The sequence below is a fragment of the Lonchura striata genome, chromosome 17 (assembly GCF_046129695.1).
Source record: "Lonchura striata isolate bLonStr1 chromosome 17, bLonStr1.mat, whole genome shotgun sequence".
Taxonomy (NCBI): Eukaryota; Metazoa; Chordata; class Aves; order Passeriformes; family Estrildidae; genus Lonchura; species Lonchura striata.
This window is the reverse complement of record NC_134619.1, coordinates 14592016-14617050: the sequence shown is the minus strand read 5'-3', so window position 1 is coordinate 14617050 and position 25035 is coordinate 14592016. Positions and strand designations below refer to the sequence as shown.

Here is a 25035-nt window from a genome sequence, read left to right as displayed (position 1 = left end):
AACTCTTCCCATCATAATACTGCCAACCATAAGGCAACTGACAGCTGAGTGCTTCCCAGCTCCTTCTCAGGGCAAAATTATTTTGGAAATGGTAGAGTTGAAGGAGATAGCTGCATGGGAAGCAAATTAAAATCAGATTTAAAACAACATTTTGAAGTAAATTATTCATTTCCATACAGAGCAAAACTTGTGGGAACCCAGGACGTCCCTCTGGCTTGTCCTGGCTGTCCCGAGACCCTGGCAGGGGGCTCGGAGACCTTGGCACAAAGTCAAAACCACCTGTGGCTTAAATTTTAGCCTGTGGAAAAAATTGCCAACTTTGTATGAGGAATTACAAGCCACAAGGGTTTGAGTAATGTGGCAGTTGAATTAACACAGGGTGAAAAAGTAGAATTTTAGGGTTTTAAAATAAGGGGTTCAAGGGAACAAGATGAGGGATTTGGGCATGTCCCAATCTCCTTCTCCTTGCCCTCCATGTCTTGCTGTGATGGTGACACTTTTCTATTGGTTTAAGGTAGAGACACACTGTCCAACATAAATGATAGATATTGGCATGAACATAGTACACATAGTTTTTAGTATAAAATGTAAACACCACCCTAGAGGGCAGATAGAATGCCACGACTAACTTGCTAGACAGAGCTTAGCAGGTCAGAGAAAGAATGTTATAGATAAGAGAAAATAAACATCCTTGAGAAGTCGAGAGAATGAGAGAATGAGAGAATTTCTATTACTGAGAGAAACTCATTAATAGAAAATACAATATGATCTAAGCAGGCAAGGAGTAGTTTCTGGTACTCTGTGTAATTGGATTAAGTGTTAAAGTGTTAAAGAGAAATTCTGTATGAGAATTGAGAGCAGCAGAAGAATGACATATTCAGTCTGCTTTTACACAAACTCAAAAGCACCAGAAGCAAGCACCTGCTCCAAAGGCAGGTGATGGTGAAGGATGGACCCAGTGACTCTGTGACCCTTGCTAATGCTCAGTGTCAGCCAGCAAGAACTGTCAAGTAAGTCACTTCCAAACACAGATCCTGCCAGAGAACAGACACTGGCTTTGCAGTCAGAGGAACTGAGTCAAGTGAGCTACAACACAAGCATGACTTGACAGGCTGGGTTTGTGCTCTCAAAGCAGAAATCACAAACCCCTTCAACCATGCAATGCTGAGACCAGTAAGCAATTTGTGACAATATATCTGAAATGTAGAAAGATGTACTTCTCCATCTCCTTAAAACCACAACTTTCTTGCACTCCAGTCAAGTATCCAGTGTCATGAGCAAGGCACCCAGCACAGACTGAGGAATACATGGTGCTTTCTACTCCCGTTCTGAGAGTAGAGCCCCTCTTCCCCACTAAGGAAGGAAACTGGACCTGCCTAGACCTGTAATAGTTCAGGGTGAATTAAACCATGGCTGCTGAGCTCTGCTCTGTGCAAGACTGGCAGAGGGGCACTCTGCACTGTTGTTTTGAGACAGCAGAGTGTGAGACTGCAGCCTTCCCCATGGGCTGCAAACAGAACAGAGAACCTCTGGCTCTCTCCCATCCCCTGGGCAGTGGACTAAGGGTGCCACCACCTGCAGACACACACACAGCCTTTATAAACCTGAAGCCTGAAACCAACAGAAATATGAATGTGCTAATACACAGGTGAGCCTGAAATAGTTTGTGTGACTGCTAGACCCCACACCACCTTAACTTCTCAAGGAACCTGGAAGGTAAGCCAAGGGCCATGTTTCTAGCCAAGGACAGTCCTCCTACTAATATGATATTCCAATCTGCATGTCAATACCTTGCTCAAGACAGTGAACACCTTCAAATCTCTCGAAGAAGAGAATGCAGGACTATGTTTTGTGTTTACAAACTTTCCACATCCCTGGAAACTAGAACTGCATTGAATTAAACCTGGTAGTACAGTTACTCATTAATTGCTGTGAGATAGCATTAATGGATGCTGCATAATGGATGAAAATGGCTCAACCTAAAGCAAATTTATTTGCTTTATTCTCAAAACTCACAAGAACATAAAAAGTACAGGAACTTCAAGTATTACAAATGCATAATCACCCCTTTGGCACACTGTTGTCAGAGAATACAGAAAGCAAAACTAATGTTTACGTAAACCCCAGGGAAGGACTGTGCACATACATTTAGAAATAAGAGTCATGTTTCAGTCCAAGTCCAGCTAGTTAAAACTTCTCAGAATTCAACATGGCAGTTTTACAAAAAAAGTGAGCTTTTAGATAGAAAACCAGATGGGAGGAATCACAGGAAAAGCTTCCAAGAAACATAAATGATGCAAAAAAAAGGAAGCCAAAATAAAATTCTATTTTAGTAATTGTTATCTTCACAGTGGTTTTGCTGTGAAGTCAGAAGTCAAAATCAGTACTTTAGTGGTGATGCTAGGTTTAATAAGATTAGGAGCAGCATTACTCTAGCACGTATTGAATAGACTTGCTTTCTAGATCAAAACATCTTATATGTTCTAATTAATTTCACTCTAGAACTTTAATCAAAAGAACTCTTTCTACAAATCAGAGGAACAACAGTCCTCAATATCCCAGACAAAATGTTTCAGTAGGGGTGAGGACAGCTCCCATCATTCACACACAGAAAGCAAACCCTTCCTCAAAAGTGCTAACATTCTATTTTATTTCCACTTAGTAAACAGAAGACGCTTTAACACATGTTGTATTCAATGTCACTGGGTAGCACTCACAAACTGTCTTAAATGAAAAATGAACACAGTTTCAAAAAATGAGGGCAGTTTCAATTCAACCTCTGCAACATCAGGAAATGCACACAATGGAATATGTCACTAACCTCTCAGCAGCACATATTTTTGACAGCAGAGCAAGTAAAAATAAAGCAGAGACTAGGCAAGGATTTTAAAACTTTTAAAAATTCAGATTAAAAAAGCTTCAAACTACTTTTCAATTTACATATTTTCAAAATAACTTCTCCAAAATTGAATCAGTACAAACATGGGCTTATTGAAAAGTGACACTTTTAGTAAAAGTGGCAAAAAATTCCTTATCAAGGTCTGACATTAACTCTGCACACATTGTGCTGTCTTTTACTCTGGGCATAACCAACTGAGTAACTCCACATTTTCCAATAATGCCAGTAAGACAGCATATTTTTATACCAGGCAATTTCTTTCCTCCAAGGGTTTATGCATACCTTGTCCTTGCTGTTTCAGATGAACCCTGCATGTCCTGGACTTATTTATTCCCACCTCCTCCTCAAGAGCTTTCTGCAAATACTCAGCCAAATCCCAGACCACCTCCACACTCCTGTGGGAATCCAGGGCTTCCCTCTGGCTGCCCTGGAAGGCCTGGCACCCTGGCAGGGGTCAGGAACCCCCCTTACAGAGCCCCCAGAGACACTGGCTGTGATCTCTGTCCATGGAAAAGAGTTTTCAATCTTACAGGGTGAATTACCAGCTCTGAGTGTTTGATATAAGTAATAATTAAGTGTGGCACGGGTGCAGAAGTAAAATTTTAGGATTCTAGATGAGGGGTCCAAAGGGGACAAGATGGAGGAAACTGGGTGTGCCTTGTCCTTTTTCTCCTTCTTCATGCCCTCCATGTCTCACTGTGGTGTTGGCATTTTTCTGTTGGTTTAGGCTGGGGACACACTGTCCAACGTAGGTGACAGATATTGGCACGTTATTGTAAATCCAGCCCAGGGAGTTTCTGGTATTTAATGTTTGTCACATCCCACTGAGGGCAGAGCCCCACACGCTGCCCTGCAGGACAGAGCTGGGCAGGGCAGCAGAACATGTGAGAGATAAACAGAATAAACAACCTTGGAACCAGCACAGACCAATTATGACTTCTTCTTTGGCAACGGAGCAGAAAGACAGACACTTTCTACAATCTCGGAATCACCAATACCACAGATTCCGACACACTCCAAGCCCCCATCTGTAGGGTGTGTGCTGAAAAGCCAAACACTTCTCTGACTTCCTGTTGGTGGGAAGCAGCAGCGGCAGCTCAAATGACCAAATCAACTCATCAGATAAAATGCCAGCTTATTTTGGACTGAAACATAACACAGGATAGTTTTACAAATATATCAGCATATTCCTTGATTTCTATTTCAAGCAAATAATCTGGAAAAGAAGAGGGAAATGTAGGCTGGGACAGAACATCTACTTCTGAAAACAGCAGAGGGTCTGCAGATAATAATAAAAGCACAGGCACAGCTCTATTAACAATGCAGATTTATTAACAGACCACTATACCATCCATCCATTCCAGACTGTTTATTTGACCATCTGCCCATGGACATCAGGAAAAGCCAAGCCTAGACTTCATTAGGGTTCATACCACTTTCAAGTAAAATGCAGATCTCAGATTTAGGTTAATACTTTTTATTTCAGAGAATAACCTAAATTCATACTGATAAAGACTACTAAGACCCCATGCTAGCTCTCCACTTCATCTCCACTGGAGTTACCAGATTATGTGGAGTTGTTTAACTGACACCCATGCAATCTGTTATGTATCAGGGATAGCTTTGGATGCTTGCACATTAACAGTTTAAGAAAACCAGGACAGCTGTATCTGGAAGTCAGCTGTACCAGAAAAGCTAAAAGCTTCCTCACACACATTCACCCCAGAGTAACAAACTTCAGAAGTAGGAAGGAGCAGAAACTTGTTCTGTTGACTTTGCTCAGATCTGATCCTGGAAAGTTACTCAAAAATAAAATCAAATATACAGGGAAATTAATAGAAATTCACAGTGGCATTACCCCTTTTCACCAAAGGAAAGACCTTACAACCCTTAAATATAAATCTTCCATTGAAAAGTAACACATGTTAAATATACAGAAAACTGTGTGAGGAGCCTGTGGGACTGGCCCTACACACTTCCTAGAGTCAGTGGCAGTGCTAATGACAATATCCTGAGATGAGATTAAACTAAACACTTTTCCCATTCATAAGCATGGCCCAGCTGCAGAGAATATTTTGAAATTCCAGATTTCAGACAGAGGAGGTCTAAAAGCACCACAGAACTAACACTGAAGGTGGCTGTTACCCTGGCTGTATCCAAGGAGAAGCTAGGGCAGGGACATCAGTCAGTCCTAGAAGGAGCTGGGACCCTGAGGTTAGTTCAGGTGGTTAGAGCATGGTGCTAACAGTATGGTCATCTCTGGTGATAACACCAGAGAATGGTGGGTTCAATACTGGCCATTCACTTAGGAGTTGGACTTCATGATTCTTCCAACTCAGCATACTCTGTGAAATTCTAGCAGAGACTTACAGCAAATTACCTCATGGCACAGAATAATACAGACAAATAAAACAGGACTTGTTCCAATATGTCAGTGTCTTTTACTGGGGAGCTCAAACTGGATCTGCACTGCCAACTATCAACAACGGTGACAGAGGCTCACCTTTCTCTCACCACCCCCTTCCTTCACTGCACTGCCTGCAGCCCTGCAAGCACAGCTCAGCATGTGGTCAGCCCCAGTGAAAGCTACAGCTTTAAATCCATTTAAAACAGCTTTTTTTTAGCTATTAGAAAAATAAAAAAGGTCTGAAATGCAGGTCTCGCATCACTGATGCTGTGGTCTCATATTGCAAACACTACATTGTATAAGATAATATAATCTATCTCACAAGTTCTTTAAGCTTTACCTTAAAACCCACCAGGGGCCTTCCAGATATTGATGCTATTGGAAGCTGACTGAGAACTTCACTGCACTGTAACTGGAAGCCATCTTCCAGTTATCAGCCTTCATCAGTCTGTGGCCAGTTTGTGCCTATTCTTGTCAAACTGAGATCCTCCCCAAGACTCTTCCTGCCTGTGAGACACAGGACAAATTAAAACTGCCCCAGCCTAAGTGCTTTTAAATTGTTCTCTACACAAGAGAATGTTCCTTCTTCTGAAAGGAAGGTTACATCCTGGTAACCTTTTTCACTTCAAATTCCCCTGACTGGTAAAATCACATGAGTTTCACAGAGGCCTGGATATGGCAGCTGGATCTGCTTTGCTAAATTAAAAAGCAGTAGTAATTTTCACAGAACACAAGCTCAGTTTCCCAAGTATAAGCAGAGTTCCTGGTACTAGCAAGTGAGACAGAAAATCCAAGGATCCAACACACTACTCATCCTCTCTGGCAGATTTCAGAGACTTAAACCAGCCCTTGAAGTACTTTCCAGGTATGATGTGAGGGAATGTCAAGCCAGGTGTGCCCTGAAACTACACCTTGCGGGGAAGGATGCTGGAGGAAGATGAGGCTGGGACAATATTTACAGTCATAAGAGACACTATGTTAACATATTGCTAAAAAAAAAAAAAAAGGTATTCTACATTAATTATATGGTTTCCTGGAAAGAACGTCTTGCCTCCTGCCCAACTGTTGCCAGGGCCACCAGCTCACTGGTGGTCTACAGTAAAGCACAGAAGCAACAAGCCTGTCCTTCCTGGCCTAGTATTCCTCAGAGTACCACTCCCTGGCTGCAGACCACTCAGCTTTTCCCAAAGTTCAGCCCTGGAGAGGACAACCACAGCTCTGGGACATGCCGAGTGCACAGGTTGGTGGCTGCAGCGCCAGATTTCTGCAGGGCTTGCCCAGCTTCAGATCCAGGGCTGTTTAAAGAAAAGTGCAAAGAGGCTTTGCTTGTTGAGGGCAAGTGTAGAGCGAAAAGGCAGCAGCTACACAGAGCTTGCGACAGGGCCTCTTTCCTACCTTGCCACTCTGCTCCGGCTCCCTCGAGCCATGCCACCCACAGCCAAGCAAGGCGTGGGCACGCCCAGAGCTTTGGGGGGTCAGTAGAGAATGGGCAGTGGAGGCCAATACACAATATTCATATTCTTCCCAATCCTGGCACACAGACTACAGTAGGAAGTGCCTCTGCTGTCTACACTTATTCAAAGCTCTGCACTTATTTTTACCCATTAACCATGTGACATGGGAGCAAACTCTACCTCTAAAGGTAAAAGAAGATATAGATAGACGGAGACATGACAGTACAGGAAGGTGTTTTAAACCAATTATCTAACTTTATTTCAAAAGAAAAAATATTACTTAACATTACTGCTGCTTTCCAGAGAAGGAAAAAATATGGACTACCTTCATAGGACTGTATTTACTATGTTCCTGCTGTGCATAGGCTTGCAAATGGTTTTCTGGAATCACCTACATCAACAGACTTCTAGTAAATTTATCACAATGTTGCCAGCCCCTAGTGTTCTCCAGCAGTGCTGTATGACCTGCCATGTGCTGAGCAGAGGACAACAGACACAGCAGCCTCCAACTGCTAGAGAGAAACAGCCACTAGCTGCATACCCATATGCTCAGTGAGAAGGCACCAGGATAATCTGGTATGGGAAATGACCCCGTGCTCCACAAAATGCCCTACAGAATCTCAATGCTCTGCTCTGCCTATCACAGATCATGTCCTCTGTCTTACATGCTGATGGAGTAAAAACTTCCACAAAAGGATTATTCCTATGCCAACTAGAGCCATTTGGCTCATCTTTGTACCATCAATAAACTCCTGGTAAACAACCATGGCTGTGTCAGAACAGACCCAGCAAAACAGTGTGCTGTATCTGGGGCAGCTCTCTCACTTCCATCTCAAGACAAGCAGGTAGAGCATGCAAGCTCCTCCTTTCCCAGCCAGTGAACCAGACAGGACATGAAAGAGTGGCAGTTCTTCAGCATACTGCATTTTTCCAAGAAACTGCTGTTCAGGAGACCAGCCATCCTGCAAGATGTTGTGCAGCCTTGGCAGAGAAGTCTGCACCTCAGAACTCAGAACCTTCATGCTGTTTGGCATGTAAGGGTGAAGGGCAATTTCGGTCACTGGATATATTCCAGTTCTTATTGAATAAATCTTAACAAGAACTAAAATTAAAATACAGATACTTTTTTTTTATCGTTCTCAACATTACCGCTGAGCTATGGGGAGTTACCAACTGATCCTTGTCTCCTGTACATGGTCTTACCTGACAGTTGAAGTCCTGGAAGTTGCGAGCATTCTGTTAATGAAAAACAGGAAAAAAGAAAAAAAAAGAAAAAAGGAGATAAGCACAATGCTCCAGAACACTCTCAATAATAGCATGAGTTTCCCATAGAGAACTCTATTATAGCACAGTTGAGACTGGCTGCAGTCTGGTAAGCAGTGAAATGCAAGACCTGTACAAGCAAACTCCATGCAAGATCTGCCCATTCCTATACAAGGTTATAGAGCTGTAAGAAGGCACTGGCCAAGGGAAATGACTGTTGGTGCACACAGCTGAGAGTGTTCATGCAGGGACAGATGCACATAAGAAGGACACTGGCCACAGCTGGACTGCATATGGGTCTGGGTTTTGTCTATGCCTGGCATCCATTAACAATTTGGACGCAAAACTCCTAAAAGACTAATCCTGGGATCTCACATACTGAGTGCAGGAAAACAAGCCATGCAGTCAGCTTCTGTGCAGCCACCTCTGTGGGTATGGGATTGTTCCATGACAGACACAGGGACTTGCAAGCTCCTGAAACCTGAGTGTATGGGAACTGTGTGCAGTAGCTTACCACTGACTCCTCCCCGAGGGTGACCCTATGCATGCAGGTGAACACAGTCAGTACAGCATCCACTTGGCATCCTGCAGGTTGGAAGATCTGCAGGAACCTGTCCATGTGCCCACATGTTTGAAATACTGTCTCTAACTACACAGTAGGTTACATCACTGACAGCTGTCAGCAGAAGGCTGAGCAAATCACTTGAGATGGCATCCCAGCTTTGGGATGTGTTTTAGGCTTAGCACCTGTTGTGATTTGATACTGACCAAATGCCAGGCACCCATGAAAGCCATTCATTTACCCTTTCTTGCTCTCATCTGGGCAGAGGAGAAAGACAAAAAATTAACAAAGGGCTCATGAGTCTCAACACATGAGGAATGGGAGAAAACACTCTAAGGGCAAAACAGGTTCAAATTTAAAGGTGTAAAGTAAATTTATTATTAACAGAGTCAGAGGAGGATAATGAGAAGTATACTAAGCCTTTAAAACATCTTGTTTTTCCCCCAGCCCCTTCCTCCTTCCCACTGACAGTGCAAGGAGACAGGGCACAGGGGTTTTGGTCAGTTCATCACTTGAGATCTTCTGTTTGCTCAGGGAGAGGAATCTTTTCTCTGCTATGCCATGGGGCCCCTCCCATGGGAGACAGTTCTCCATGAACTTCTCCAGCATAGCTCTAATCTCACAAGCAGCAGTCTGCCCAAAACTGCTGCGACATGAATCACTCCCACAGGCAAACTGTCTTCCCAATACTATTTCAGTGTGGATCACTTGTCCACGGGGTGCAGTCCTCCAAGGATGGACTGCTCTAGTCTGGAAGCAAAGGCCCTCTCTCTGTCTCTGGAGGCAGGGGCTCTCTCTCCATTTGGATCTCCCACTAGATCACAGCTTTCTTTGGCATCCACCCGTTCTGGCATGAGCACTTCTCCCATAGGCTGCAAGCGGATCTCTGCATCCCCCATGCACCTCATGGGCTGCAGGGGCATAGCTGCTTCACCCTGGTGCTCACCATGGCCTGCAGAGGAATCTCAGCTTTAACATTTGGAGCACCTCTTCCCCCTCCTTTTCCACTGACTTTGGTGTCGCCCTGTTGTCCTCCCTCACATGTTCTCACCTCCTCCTCTTCTCTGACTAGAAGAAAAACTGCTGCTCATAGGTACTTTTGATAACGAGTTCTGCTAATTCAAAGATTCCTACAGGATCCCACAGCTCTGAGAGGTTGATCTCGTCTAGGTTCTGTGCCGGAGAGTTTCTCACCGTATTTCTGCTGCCGGCCATGTGGCCCCACCACCACCAAGTGGGCAGTGACAGCCACCACAGCACTGGTGCTATTTAGTACCTCTCTTCATGCAGGGCACTGGGAAGAAGAAGCTGCTGCCACTGCCCCTGCCCTTCTCGCTGTGGCACAGCTGGCTAGGGTGGGCAAGTAGTAAAGGCTTGCCATGCACTGCGCTGGGATGGCAGGACCTGTGGCGCCTCATCACCTCTGGAAAAAACTGCATGCATGCTGTTTAATTTTTCTTTTTAAACATGTCATCACAGAGGCATTACCAACCTCTCTAATTGAGCCAGCAGCATGTCCATCTTCAGAGCCATCAGAGATTGGCTCGGTCAGACATGGTGGAAGCTTCTAGCAGCTTCTCACAGAAGTTACTCCTGTGGCAATCCCTTGCTACCAAAAACCAGGCTGTGCCAAATCAACATAGCAGCTTAGTACTAAAATTAATAGGAGAAAACAAGGATCACATATGGACAACAGAAACACTCCAAACATTTCTTCTGACTGAACACCCTCATTCCTCTCCATGTGTAAACACATAGCTGTTTTCCTTGCTGCAGAGCCTTGCCTTGTTAATAAGAATAAGGGTTGCTACCTATACTCTGCACTTTGAGACATTTGAGATATCCGCAAATCTGTTCTAAGAATCCATTCCCCTCTTTCCTCCTGTGTGTTAAGTATGGAACTGTGGCCACGTTTTGAGCAGGACATAGCAAAACCCACTAAATCCTGAGTATTGGGGAAAAGAAAATAAAAAGCAGTCTCCTCCTTATTTCAGTTTGAGACCCTGAAATTAACTGAGTTTTCTGACACCAGCATCAGCTCACGAAGTAGGTCAATTCAGTCAGTCATTTCTTTATGGAGAAACGAGAAACTTCTGTATATGGCACTGGATTTGAATGGTGCATGCTAAGCAAAAAATAAGGTGATCTGAATTTGTACTTAGAAAAGTCTGACATTCCCCAAGTGAGTAGGGATGAAATGACACAAAGCAAGGAATGAGGCTCTGAATTGGGCTGCTTGTTGTCAAGGCATACTATGAGGCAAAAGAAGCTGACATGCTGACATGCCCTGACTCTCACATACTTGATTTAACACGCTGAAAATCTGACTTTAAACATTTATTCCTTGTCTTAATTTGAGAAACTTTTAGGCAAGTTTTTCAAGCCTCTGAACATGCCATAGCTGCACCTCAAAGCACAGAGCTGGCTCAGCTGACTCAACCCAGCCTAAGGGCTGCCCATTTAATTTCCTGAATCTGGCTCTGACAATTTAGTAACTTTTCACTGAGGCTGAATTAAGAGGAAGCAAAGGTGCCAGAATAATAAAGTGTCATTGGGTAGTTTTTCTGATCAGACAATACTCTCTTTTCCTCTCTCTTTCAACTAAATGGGAACATTTGAAGTTCCTTTGCTTCCCCAGTAAAAAGTCACTGCATTTTAGTAAGCCTCAACAAGGTGAACAAACATAATGTATTTTACTTTACTGCACTTGATATTAGGCTTAAGTTACACACAAACAAAACATTAAAATATTCTTCAAAAGTCAAGCTTGTAACTTTTTGCTGATTTGAGGCAGAACAAAGCCAAGACTCAGTGGTCCACAGTGGCATTACCTATAGCTCAGACAAGTGAACAAGATACAACCCATTTCCACTTCCACTGGTAATTCTACTGGTTTAAGAGTCTGAGACACCAGAGCTCCTTCTCTGTGTACAGTAGCCTTTGTGTCTGAGGAGTTCATGAGCACTCAACTCATTAGCACTTTAAGTGTTACTGCACTATTTCTGGCCATTAAACCATGCTGGCTCAAACTCCTATATCTAAAGTGGGTTGTCAGTAAAAACCTTAGTGAACTGCCACCTCAATAGATTTTGGACTCTGTTATGTCGCACAAAATGGTAGGTTATTGCACCATACCCTCATGCTCCTTAAACTGTCTAAAAAGTACACATGTATTATCTCAAGCTTGAAAGCCTTAATAAGGGCCAGACCTTGGAAGTGGCTGCTCCCTGAGGCCCTCATTTTGGTAAAAGTGTGACAAGGAGAGCCACAGCATACTTCTCCTCCCGTGTAGTAGTGAAGATGATTCTGGAGCTACCCTTCATATTTCTCCCTACTGAGATACTATATATTTCTTGTAACTTCAACACTGAGTCAAGCAAAGAAGTAATCATTCTCTGTGTGCCCTTCTGCACCCTGGTTAACACCACTTGGTGTTCTGTTTGGGTGAGCACTCTGCATTTGAACCACAATGGACACCACAGCAAGAACTGGATGGGGCTGACCAGGCAATACTTGACAGAAAGACTGGAAACTTATAAAGTGCAAACCACTTTGATTTGGCACATCTCAATGTCTCTTACTTAGGTCAGCTGACTGAAGCAAGGGAAATCTACCCAGTTCAAACACAGAAAATCCTAGGAGAATCATAAGCAAGATCTGGGCCACTGCATTTAGGAAGCTTGTCTTCTGTAAGTGTTTATCTCTTGTTTTGAAATTACAAACTGCCCTCAAAGCCTGTATTCCATATTTTTATTTGCTGATCTACACTGATTTTGTACTTTCCAGACTCACCCTTCCAGGAAACATTTTTTTTAAAAATGGAAGCCCAGTAGTCAGCACTAGTCTGTCAGATCAGGCAGCTGGACTGCAGATTTCAGTTGAGTTTTTAGATTTCACAGATACTAAAAACAGGTATGCTAGAACACCAAAGAAATGAGCAAAAACTAATCTGTACAGGTTAAAACATAGCAGAATTCCAGAGATTTCGCCCATTTTGTGGAGGACAATGCAGTCTTCTGCAAGCACACAGTGAGTGGACAAAGCACCACAGACAGCCCTTGGCAGCACAAGCCAGGTCCTGATCATCAGCCATCAAAGAGCAAAGCCTTAGGAACTCATACCCACACCACTGGACTTGGCTGCGAGCTATGGAAAGTGACCAAACCACATTGCTCATAATCACAGTTTGCAGATGCAAGATGCTAGATCTTGCCTGTAATGAACTTAGGCACTCTCGACAACAGTTTGTGGCAGAATCCACTGAGCCCAGATGGCTCTTCCCCAGCCCATAGAAGACAGAGGGAAAGACAAACAGCTACTGCAATACAATGATTTTCCAAAGTCTCAGTATTGCATAAATCTGGGCTGCGCTAACTGGCCTCTGCAGACATTGAAAGGAAATTACTCTCCATTACTAAATACAAGGAGACAGGGCTGTTTTAGGGGTCAAAACACTAAAGGATCATTTAAGACAGAATATTTTCAACAAAAAAAAAGTAAAAACCAAACCAAACAACAACAACCCAAAACCAAATTAAAACCAGGATACAATACAGCATTTCTCTAACAAGGAGAAATTTATTAGGGGTTCTACAGCTACACTAGGTCAGGAATGGGATCACCATTCCAATTGCTGTCCAGCCTTTGCAAAACCTCAGTACAGACACAACGTACTGTTTGGCCAGGACTCCAAAATTACCTGAGTTGTGGTGGTCTGTCTTTCCCAGAGACTTTGGAAGAGTGGGTAGTGGTAGATTACCAGAGTGGGGATGAATTTATTGGGTTTCAGTACTTAAGGTACTTCAATCTGTGGACAGATTCTGGCAGCTAGGGCTCCTTGCCAGAGACAAAGTAATCCCGAGTACACCTGTGAGGACATAGCAGCAGCCAGCATTACCTTGTCATTCAGGAGTGGCTTGATCTCTGTCAGCTGAACATCCTGCAGTTCATCCATTGTGCTGGAAGTAGAGCTGATTAATCCTCAAAGCAGCAAATAGGGATTCTGAAACAAAGGCATATTGTTAGAAACAGCATTACAAGATAAGCTAATCAAAGAATGCTGAAAGATTTTTCATTAGACTCGTCTGTGCTTCAAATTAAGCCTGCAAGAAGCTGCTTGTTGATGCAACACAAAGAACCTGTAAATGCAGAAGGCAAACCTGTGCTGCTATCACTGTGCTAGTCTGGTTACTCCTTGCCCTGCCCACTGAAAGCTGCCCCTGAAAGCTCAGGTCTTTCAAGTGAGAAACTGCTTCTACTTCCATGCATTGCTGGTATTTCAGCCATAGCTTGTCTGGAAATAAACTGGAAATTACTTGATCAGCAGAATGAAAAACTATTTAATATGTGGCAATACTGACTTCCCCTGCCATGCCCTACGTACCCAAACCCCAGCATCCTGCTACCAAAGGCAAGGCTGTGCTGTATTCCTGAGACATACAGTCAAAACCACATCCACACACAGGAGACAGAGGTGTGGAGATCCACGGTCCTTTGCTGGCAGAACATAAGAGAGTACACAACTCAGGGCAGCCCTTGCTGTACAAGGTGAGATACAAAAATTGCCCTAGATAGTGCTGTTCCAGTGGAACATGTGCAGACAACACTGTTAGCTTGGCAGCCCAAACCATCATTCTATCAGATAGTGCAGAGTCAGCAAAGGAAAGAAAAAATTGTAATCAACAGTATAAGAAGCTGCCATATGTCTGTGGGAAATTGCTGCTACCACAGAACCAGAGGAGAAATCTTTGACTATAAATACAGCAATGAAGATGGAAGAATAATATGGATGAGTTTACACGGCATTTAATTTTTACTCTAGACACTCTAGCTGTGTTTCCAGACAGAAGAATTTCTAGTGCAAGCACCTGCAAGCAACATAAAAATGGCTCTGGGAAGAGATGATCATACCTGATGGTGCAGACTACCTGGTTGTTCAGGAAAATTGTACCTATTACTGCAGCTGAAATAAATGAAGCCATCAACTTCATTTGATGGAACAGAAGTAAGCATGTGGTGGACTTCCTGGGCATCAGCTGAATGTGCCAGGAAAGTACCTTTGAATACTGTCACAAATCAAATTCTTTGACTAAGATATTACAGGCTACTAACCACAGAAGAAAAAGAGTGGAAAAATAACAATTGTGTTTGCCACCCACCTTAATTCAACACAAACATGAGCTGTGGAGGAGGGATCCCCTTCACCCCAGATGCTGTGCAAAGCTGCACCCTTTGTGCCAGAACTAACACTGGGTGGGGGATGAAGCCAGTCTGTCATGAAAAAAAAACCCAAAAAACAAAATGCCTTTCCTTCTGAAAATCAGCCATAGGGACATCTGAAAATCAGCCATAGGAACATCTGTCTCCTTTCGCTCCTTTGCTTTGGGAAACTCAATTATTTTTCTTTTTCAGACCTTTTTTTGCTGTAAAACATACCAGTTGTGAGAGTTCCAAGAAATCAGTTAATCTACAGGCAACAACCCCCTTACTCCACAATGAATTTTTATTCAAAAGAGGAGTAAGAGCCGTTATGTACTGCACTGTAAGCCCCAGAGGAAAGCTCTTTACTGTCATACTGCTAAGATATTATGGAATTTAAAAAAAATATTTCTAACAACTTCCATATACACTGGGACTGATCAAGAGCTCAACATCTACCAGGTTCTCTCCAGAACAGCATCACATGAGGCTACAGACACAAAAGGAATTGCAAACAAGCATCACAAAGCTTATCTGAAGATAAGGTGCAGACAGGTGACACAGTGCTAGAATGACCACCTTCACCTTATTAGCTGGAGAGCATATTCCTTCTCTTATGCTCCTTTGAAAAGACACCTACTGGTGGCAGGCAAGGAGGTCATGCTTATTCTTGGGGTCACCCAAGAGACAAAGAATTTGTCCACTCTACCCAAAGGAATGAAAAAACTGGTACACACCAGCCACCATTCTCTGTGAGTTTGTTTACATGTGGGAGTTTTCCTGAGCCTTGGGTTCACACCTTGCACTTTTGCCTAAACCAGAGTCTACAGAGAAGGAGGACACCAATATAATAACCCCTCTCTACTGAACTGTGGCTGACCAAAGAACACCTCAGAGCACCAATTGCTCTGCATTAGATTGCTCAAAGAAACTTTTGCTACAGCCTTGCAGATATCTCTTCTAGTTTCCCCTGAGCTATACAAAGTTCCAGAGAGGCCCAAGATGCATCCTACACAAATCTGCCCAGGTACACTGTTTGCTGTCAATACAAGCACATCCATGAAGTGCGCAAACTCTAGAGACGGACTGACACACATTGTTAATCATTTATTACATGAAAAAAAAAAAAAACCTAGTAGGGGTTCAAAGCAAGGATTATCAAATGCATTAATCTCATCAACTTTGATTTAATACGTGGTCTCTAGATACAACTACAGCGCACACAATAAACAATATTGAAACAACTCTGAAATTAATCTGATGTTTACCTTCCTAGTCCATTATTGCTCCAAATGCTGTCTCAAGGGAAGGAGGTTCTCTAGGGCAGCGGCTGTTAGCCATAATGTGCAATGTGCTGCCCCTTCCTTAAAGCAGGCTGGACAGCAACAAAAAAGGGCTGCTGATTTAGGTACTGAGATTTATATGAAACTTCCTTGAGACAGAAGAGACAACCTTCCTTAACACCAGCTGGGTTCAAATAGCTGTGAAAATCTCTGTAGGGAAGTTCACAGAAGAGTAAAAGACTTGCTTTCCAGAGAGTCTGCAGCACAGTCAGCCTGGGAAGCTCCTCAGCTCATAGCACATTCTCACCCAGAAGTAAGAACTATGAAGGGTGCATCCAGTGGGACCCAAACACTTAGGTGAGCCAGGAAGCCACTGACAACTGCTCAACTGAGAGCAAAATCACACAGAAAGATTAAACCTGCACAGCCTCAGATGGTGGATTTTTTTTCTAAACATTTTGATTCTATATCTAATCACCTAGCTTGTAAAGTTTTTTGAAGGCTTTTTGAAGGAAAAGGTACAGGGGGTCACCATTACTCCATGCAAGCAGCTTTTTTAGCTTGCTGAACCAGCTCTTCCCAATCCACTCACTAGTGAGCTCTCCAGAAAATGGCTGGCACAGCCTCAGCACATCATTTTATTCTGGTCAGAAGGTATTCTATTGGCAGATGTACATACTTTTCTCTTCCCAAAATCGTGGCAAGCTCAGTGTGATTGCCCTAGATTAAATCTGGGTAATTTGTCACTACAGCATGAAATCTACTAGCTCTATATGACTATTTGCCATAATTTCACCTAAACACCTTGCTATGCCAACAGTAATGTGTGTTTTGGTTTGAAACATAGCAAATGGGCACATTTGAGCAAAAAAGGCCTCAAAAACTCTCAAAAAAGGATGCTTTGTAGTAGAGAGACCTTTGTAGAACACATCTCCCATCTCCAAGTGCAGAGGCATAGGAAAGGGAGAGGTGTTGGTTAGCTGGGCTATCCTCTCTTCCAACCATTTTCCTAAAGACTACTTGAAAAAGCTCTAGGAGCCAATTCTCTCCCTCCATTCCTCCTATTATTTAAAGAGACAAACATGTCATTTCATAAGCTGAAAGCAAGTTTAAAATACCACAACAAAGCAGCATAAATATCCATAACACTGAAAAGCCTTTTGTAGAAGACAGGCCACAGGCAAAGCAAAAGGTTCACCTGAAACAATCCATGTATAAATCACACTTTTTTTTTTTTCCATAAATGGCCCAGTACCACTTGCTTTGCAAGTATTCCTCTTGCTTCTATTTATATATTACTATAAACACACTCAAATCCCCCCAGCTGAAACTGTCTATCCCTCTCCAAAGGTTTCCTAAAGGCTGAAGTAGATTCTATATTCTTTGAAAACCACTTAGACAAATCCAGGAAAGATGTGGTGAATTATTAAGCACAGAGACTAGAATCAGGGTAGAAGACAGAAGGCTAAAAAAAAAACAAGGCAGGTGAGCCCCAGAAAGAAACCTATAAATAAGATCTTAAATATGTGTTTGCATGTTTACTCTAAGACAAGGCTGATCTCAATTTACACCATTTCAATATACAAAGAAAGAAACTGGAATTCAGCTCAGTAGTCAAGAGCATGAGCACTACAGGCCTGGACCTCCCAAGTGTGAGCGGCACTATCTGCAGGTTCCAAGGCTCTGCTTTCTGGTCATTGAAGCTCTGGCACAGCTGCTTCCTGCAGGGTTAGGAACTGCAAGAGCTGCATCTTGAGTTCAAATGTTTTCTTATGGAGGTACAATCTCTCCACACTATCTAGGAACTCAGTGCAACAAAACTTTGCATTCAGAGTATAAAAATTCTTGGATTTTCACCTCAATTTGACTATAGCTTATAATGTGTCACCTCCATAGCCACTTACACTCTTACTTCATATATTAACCACACTGAGGCAAAATTACACCCATCAGTTGTCAAGCTATGCTGCAAAACATGGCATTAAATGTACCTACACATATACTCCCTCATTTGGCAGACAACAGGGGCAAGCTGAAGAAGCTCCTCTCTAGGGACTCACAGCCATAACAGTCTGGGTAAGGTTCCAGAGAACCACTCCCTGACAAGCCAGCTACATCTTATAAGATGGAAAGCAGAAGTGTTGCTCCCAGGTATGCAAAGGAAGATTGGAACAATCCCACAACTTACAACCCATGCCAGAACCAAGGTACACCACCCATGGTCTGCAGGCTTACTGCATTTATTTCTTGAACCATTTTGCTGTGTAGCTCTCCACTGCAACTCCTCCTTTTCTTTATCAGGGGATTCCCACTTCCTGTGCCTCCTGTGTTGCTCTCCCACAGACGTGAAAAACAGCTACCTGACAGGGCTCCTCAGCCTGGCCAGGCAGACCACAGTCTTGGCATATAGATCTCAGCTAATTTTCATTTATGGGCCTTGAAACCCTTGTGCATTCCTGTTCTGTTGCTCCTCTACCCTGTGCAAGCCTCTAGACAGTAGTGTGCTTCCCAAAACCTGCACAGGCTACTCTGTTTTCTATACTAAAATGCCTGCTGACATGATAAACTTCCAGAGAAACAGACAAAGGGCCCAAATTCAGTTTCTAAATATCTTCCAAGGTTGCTCACTTTGCATTCCAGCTCATGTATTTTTGGAACTGTGCCACATGGTGCTCCACCTCCAAGATAAAATGTGTGCCTACAGAAAGAAACTGTGTTCTGCTTCACCAGTGCAGTCCCAGGTTTCACTGTTGCCAAAACGATTTTTGCTTTTATATTCCCTTCATATATATGTGTAGCTCTGTAGATTATCGCTGCATAGTTATATAGCTCCTAGCTAACTCTGGTACTCTTCCCTACCCTGATAGGCAGAAAGACAAAACACATTCCAGAAGCTCCAAGCCCTGGGGGCCCAAGATTAGATTCTCTAGGAGCCAAGGCTGAAACAAGGTTTTCGAGATACATTTTCATAAACAAAGTTTAGTTCTTATCTAAGAAGGGGAAGAAATCAGAAAAGGGTAGAACCAGGGAGGAACTACCTGTGCTTCTAATTGGAGATTCTTGTCAATTATGCTAATTTGATAAACTTACAAAACCGTATTCACCCTGTGTGGAGGTTGGCAGTTTTCCATATCTGCCCCTGGAGGTCCCCAATAAAAACCAGCCTGTATATTACCTCCTATACTAATATTGTCTCAAAAGTGTTTTGTTTTATTCCTAACTCTTTAAGGAATCACTGCACTTGAGCAAAGCAATAGCAGCTTCCTAAGCCATTATTTTACATCCCTGGAACCTGAGCTACACATAGGACAGAACTGACAGCTGGTGCATATAGTTTCTGAAGTGTTTAAACAAGACCTACATTTAACAAAGGTTTTGTAAGGAAAAGGTCTATGCCCAGCTTTCCATTAATTCTGGATTAATCCAATTTTAATTAAAAGCAATGTCATACTGCCATAGGCGTAACTGAGCTCAGCAAGCAGGACACAGCTCCTGCCGATTGCCTGAATTAACAGGCATTGACTATAGGGCTAATTAAGCAAGAATGCTGTGTCTTTGAAGTGTTTTACATATACCTGGACCAGTGCCCATGAAAACACTGAACTATGCTGAGCGCCCCTATACAGGACAGTCCAAGAAGTTTTAGAGCGGTGATACCCAGGATCTAAACTGGAATGAGAAACTTCTGTGATGAAAATTGTGCAAATTATTGTCTTTGAAACAGAGTCTCTTCTGATTATAGCATCCCTTCCAAACAGTTTTGCAGCATTTCCCTTCTCCCCAAGGCAAATGAAATAAGCTGTGACTGTTACTACCAGTCACTATTACGTATGGGTCACAGTTTTGGAGACAGGCACACAACTTAGCACACCAAAGGTCACACAACAACAGCCCAGATTTGTTGATGGATGCTCCCTTTTACAGGGGGCCCAAAAATCCCCACAGCTGACACCTGATTAGTCAAGATCTCAACACTGCCCAGCTTACTGGCCAGTGATATGCCTGCATTCAGGACTGAATGGGAGTGGCTGGGGCCCCCAGTTTGAGTTCCAATCCAACCTAGCACTGCCTCACCCGGGGACTTGTTTACTTCTATAACAAACTAGGCTGGCCAAACTGGGTTTCTATTCTTGCCAAATTTATCTGTTCAACTTCAGACCAGCTGTAGCTGTAACAAGTCATGTTACTCACATGATGTTCTATGTCCTTTCCTGCCCAATGGCATCACACTAAAACAATACTGGTGTTACCCAGTGTCAGAGCTCACACAGCTCAGACTAAACCACAGACCCCTTATTGCCAGTTTCAGGGTGAAGGACATGTTCACATGGATCTGTTCCAAGATGCTTTCACAGCTACTGGTAACTACTTCCACTAGCCCTGTAGTTCAGAAGATCCAACCCTGGCACAGGCGAGGGCTCTTGAGGGTTTTGGCTAGATGTTTATCCAAATCAGTTTTGATTTGCTTTTTGGATTTGATCAGCACTGTCACCATCAAGGCATCCACAGCACCTTCTCCTCCTGCCATCTCCTCCCTTGTCCTGTGTCCCCACCCTTCAGTACTCACTATGTGTAACTGACCTCAATTGCTCCCCAGCACACATCCACCCAAGTGGGGAAAATGCTGTCTTCAGCAGGAACATGCTTTTAAGCAGCTTATGATGAAATCTGACTGCTTTCCACCAGATCCTTCAATTTCCTCCACAGTATTATTTTCAAGCTTGTTTCTGCATCATTTCAGCCATGCTTCCTACTAACCCACTGTTTTCACACTTTAAATGAAAAAAAATTAATCAAATGTGAATACATATTGCATTGAGCAAAGTAAAGCGTTCCAGAGCAAAGTGGACTGGAAATCTGTTTAAATGAGATTTGAACAATGATTTTTATCATTAAATACCACTTTTCAACTTACTGAAATACTGATTTTGCATTTTATTTATCTTATTGAAAAAGTTGCATTTTCACTAAACATTTAATCGCAGTGACTCAAGGCCAGGTTAGATGGGGCTTGAAACAACTTGGTCTAGTGGAAGGACTTAAAGGGCCCTTTCAACCCAAACTATTCCACCAAACTGAGCCTTTTGCTGTCTGTGAGGAACCAGTGTTTAAGTTACTGTATAGCTAAACAAAGAACTAGTTAGACCTCAGTTTTCATATTTTCTAATGCAATTTTGATTGATTTTTTTATTTCATTTGTGTGGGGTGCTATTGGGATAGAAGAAAAATATTGAAATCAAATGCCTAAGAAAAAATTTGCAGAGTAACTTTTTTTTAAACTTTGTGTTCACTCAAATACATAAACTGTACAACCTAAATCCAACATAGTAACGTATTCACTGGTGAAGATTATCTTTTTGCATGAACAGTGTAATACACACACACAAATATATGTGTAGTCTGGATAAACCAAACTTAAAAATCATCAGACAGGAAGAAGATCAGGAAGAAAAAATAGTTCTGCTCCTCAGCAGCTAAGAAGACAAAAATGCTTCTGGTTCAGTTCATTCAGGTAAAGAAGAGCCCTTCACTGTGCTGTACATGTATATACATATAAACCACTTCTAGTGTCTTTGCAGCTTTTCTTCTTCACTCAAACTTGAAAAAAAAAAATTTTTGGCCATCAGAAAGTAGTATACTTCCAGGCAAAAGCTGACCAAACACTTCAACAGCTCCAATTCCAAGTCATCCACCATGTGAGAGAATTCATACATTTTATCACAGCAAATACATATTGTTAATATTAAATACTGATTATTAGTAAAAATATCGAAATACATAGAAGACAGACATTAAGTCTTGGGATGCAGTTTCACTATCTTAATCTGCTCTAGCTGCAGGCTGCTTGCAAAAGGGGCATTCACAGGACAGACAAATTTTAAGACCATATTGTATGAAAAACAAATTGCTAAAATAAGATTTTTATTATATGCTTTTTGTCCTTTCATCTTCATTAACGAAATATTCCTCTTATGTGTGTAGTACTGCTCCTTGAGTTCTCAGAACAAGCTCTTTCCTTTTTGGCCCAACCTCTGTCATTGAAGGACAACCTTTTGTCAAGTATCGGTGCCATTACTTCAGACTCATTGAGACTGCCACATAGCTGTCCCTTCCATAATTTCCAGTCTGTAAATTTGCTTCCAAGCAGAAAACATCCCTGTGTATGTCAGGATGAATTGCATGTCCCTCCTGAGGCAGCTGGCCAGGAGAAGCCACTTCACTTAGCACACTTAAAAACAGTAATGGATACAGGACAGACAATTCAGGACCAGTTCAGGAGGTAATTGCATTACTCATTTAAAACAATTGTGAATTTCTGCCAAAAGGGATGCTCCTGTCTTCCCTCCTGTCCTAGGTTGTAAGATAAGCTTGTATTCTATTTGCCATCTGTTGGAGGTTGGGCAGGTTTGTTATCTTTTCCAAGAACAATGGTTTGCTCCGAAGAGGTAATGGTTTGTTAATGGGCCATTGACTGACTCACTGCAGGGCTGGTAAGGTAATACCATCCCATTGTGAGATGCTCCACCCAGAGGGGGAAGCCAAGCACTCTTTTATTGTATAAAGGGGTACCTTTTGGGAGACAGAGCAGCTCTCTCTTTGCGGGATTCCCAGAGAAGCAGCACTCTCTCTTTGCGGGATTCCCAGAGAAGCAGCTCCTTCGGCGAGATTCCCAGAGAAACGGCCGGAGCGCGGTGAGGCGGCGGCGGCGGAGCTTGGAGGCAGCCCCGGCGCAGAGGAAGACCTGCCCAACTGCCACCAGATCTTCAGAGAAAACTATACCCTTCTAAAGATCACCACTGCAGCTGCAATTCATCAACCACTGCAAGAGGAGCAGCTGTCATTTCAACCGGACTGCTACCAACACCCTGAATCCTCAGGTTGTGGACTTTATCACTAGTTTTGTTTGTACTGATTGCATTTGCCTTTTTTAAATTGTTATCTAGTTTTCTCCTAGTAAAGAATTGTTACTCCCATTCCCATATCTTTGCCTGAGAGCCTTTTAATTTAAAAATCCTAGTAATTCGGAGGGAGGGGGTTTACCTTCTCCATTGCACAGGAGGCTTTTGCCCTCCTTCACAGACTCCTGTCTTGTCAAACCAAGACACCTCCCTACACCAGATAGAACTTCCTACCTCTCCTTCCCTTGCACCAGGCTGATGATTATGCCGTAACATGGCAAATCAGATCTCCTTACCCTCTCTCTCGTGTTTTTTCCAGGGCTACCTTTCACTTGGATCAGTGAACGGACTGATGAAAAGGCTCCTCATGTGCCATCTTTTTTTCTAAATCTGTTAAGTATCTTGATTTGAGGTTAGATTGTTAGAAACTACGTGTCTGGTCAGTGTTAGCTCTTCAGCTGCATCAGAGAGCAGATAACGTACCTACACGCTCAGGACACTGATGGAGATGATATGCAGGGGCCTGGACTTAGCTTAAGGTTATGATAAATCTAATCCATTTAGAGAGAGTGTATACAGAACATAGGACAGAAGTCTAATTTTGCTGATTTGAGTTGCCTTGTTGCAGGGTATTATTTCAGGACATATAGAGGAACAAGAGTTTCATTTCACAGCCTCTGAAAGAAAACCCGGACCCTTAAACTCTCTCCTTTGCTTCCCTTGCAGCCAGGCCCCAAACCCTGCCTTGGGGTCTGGCATGCTTGACTGCAACGTCAGCCGGTGTAATGCAGACTTTTTGCCAGGCTAGCATTTTGCTACCTTAGTGAGCTGAAAGAGCCTATCAGAGAGGCTCATAAACTTTAGAACCAAGTCATGTAATGAGGACCAGACATTTAGTGACCTCTGGAACTGCTTCCAAATCCTGCAGTCTAAGTTAATGATCACATACAAAAGGGTAGGGAAATACAAACACAAACTCACTAGAGTCTTCACAGTGCTCTGTGGATACAAATCACTAGGGCTATAAATGAATACTTGAGTACACATCAGCATGGACATTCATGTTATAAGTTTCTGAAATGGATAGAAGCCTTTTGATAAATGAGGTAATAATGTCTTATTTCACAGAGAGTAGAAACACCCCTTGAAGTGCTCAAGGCCAGGTTGGATGGGGCTTTGAGCAACCTGGTCTAGTGGAAGGTATCCCTACCCATGGCACAGGGGTTGAAATAAGATATTTGAGGTCTCTTCTAACCTAAACCAGTCTGTGATTCTGTGATGCAACAATGGACCACATTTTCTTTCAGCCACTGTAAGCATCCTCCCTTACAAATTACGGGGGCAGTTTGCAACACCTGCATAAATACAATAGAGACATAGGTGTCCTGGGTTGTAAGATAAGCTTGTATTCTACTTGCCATCTGTTGAAGGTTGGGCAGGTTTGTTATCTTTTCCAAGAATGGTTTGCTCTGAAGAGGTAATGGTTTGTTAATGGGCCATTGACTGATTCAATGCAGGGCTGGTAACGTAACACCATCCCATTGTGAGATGCTCCACCCAGAGGGGGAAGCCAAGCAGTCTTTTATTGTATAAAGGGGTACCTTTTGGGGGACAGAGCAGCTCTCTCTTTGCAGGATTTTCCAGAGAAGCAGCTCTCTCTCTCTTTACGGGACTCCCAAAGAAGCAGCTCTCTCTCTCTTTGCGGGATTTCGCGGAGAAGCAGCTCCTTCGGCGGGAATCCCAGAGAAGCAGCTGGAGCGCGGTGAGGCGGCGGCGGCGGAGCTCGGAGGCGGCCCCGGTGCAGAGGAAGACCGGCCCAACTGCCACCAGATCTTCAGAGAAAACTATACCCTTCTAAAGATCACCACTGCATCTGCAATTCATCAACCATTGCAAGGGGAGCAATTGTCCCAGCAGAACTGCTACTGGCACCCCGACTCCTCAGGTTCTGGACTTTCTCACTGGTTTTGTTTGTACCGATTGCATTTGCCTTTTTAAATTGTTGTCTAGTTTTCTCCTAGTAAAGAATTGTTACTCCCATTCCCACATCTTTGCCTGAGAGCCTTTTAA

General features: G+C 43.0%; 1 protein-coding gene across 10 annotated transcripts in view; it reads right to left on the bottom strand.

Annotated features, from left to right (window-relative positions):
• The window catches only part of NDRG3 (NDRG family member 3), a 61860-nt gene that overhangs the window by 19409 nt on the left and 17416 nt on the right, over positions 1-25035 (bottom strand). For 8 of the 10 annotated variants that reach the window (XM_021536664.2, XM_021536668.2, XM_077787059.1 and 5 more), the window contains 2 exons: positions 13483-13587; positions 7964-7996 (listed from right to left, as the gene is read on the bottom strand). In XM_021536664.2, coding sequence (XP_021392339.1) covers positions 7964-7996; positions 13483-13539 — 90 coding nt within the window. In that variant the 5' untranslated portion in view covers positions 13540-13587. The remainder of the gene's footprint in view (positions 1-7963; positions 7997-13482; positions 13588-25035) is intronic. The other 2 variants (XM_021536667.2, XM_021536671.2) reach the window with 1 other exon arrangement.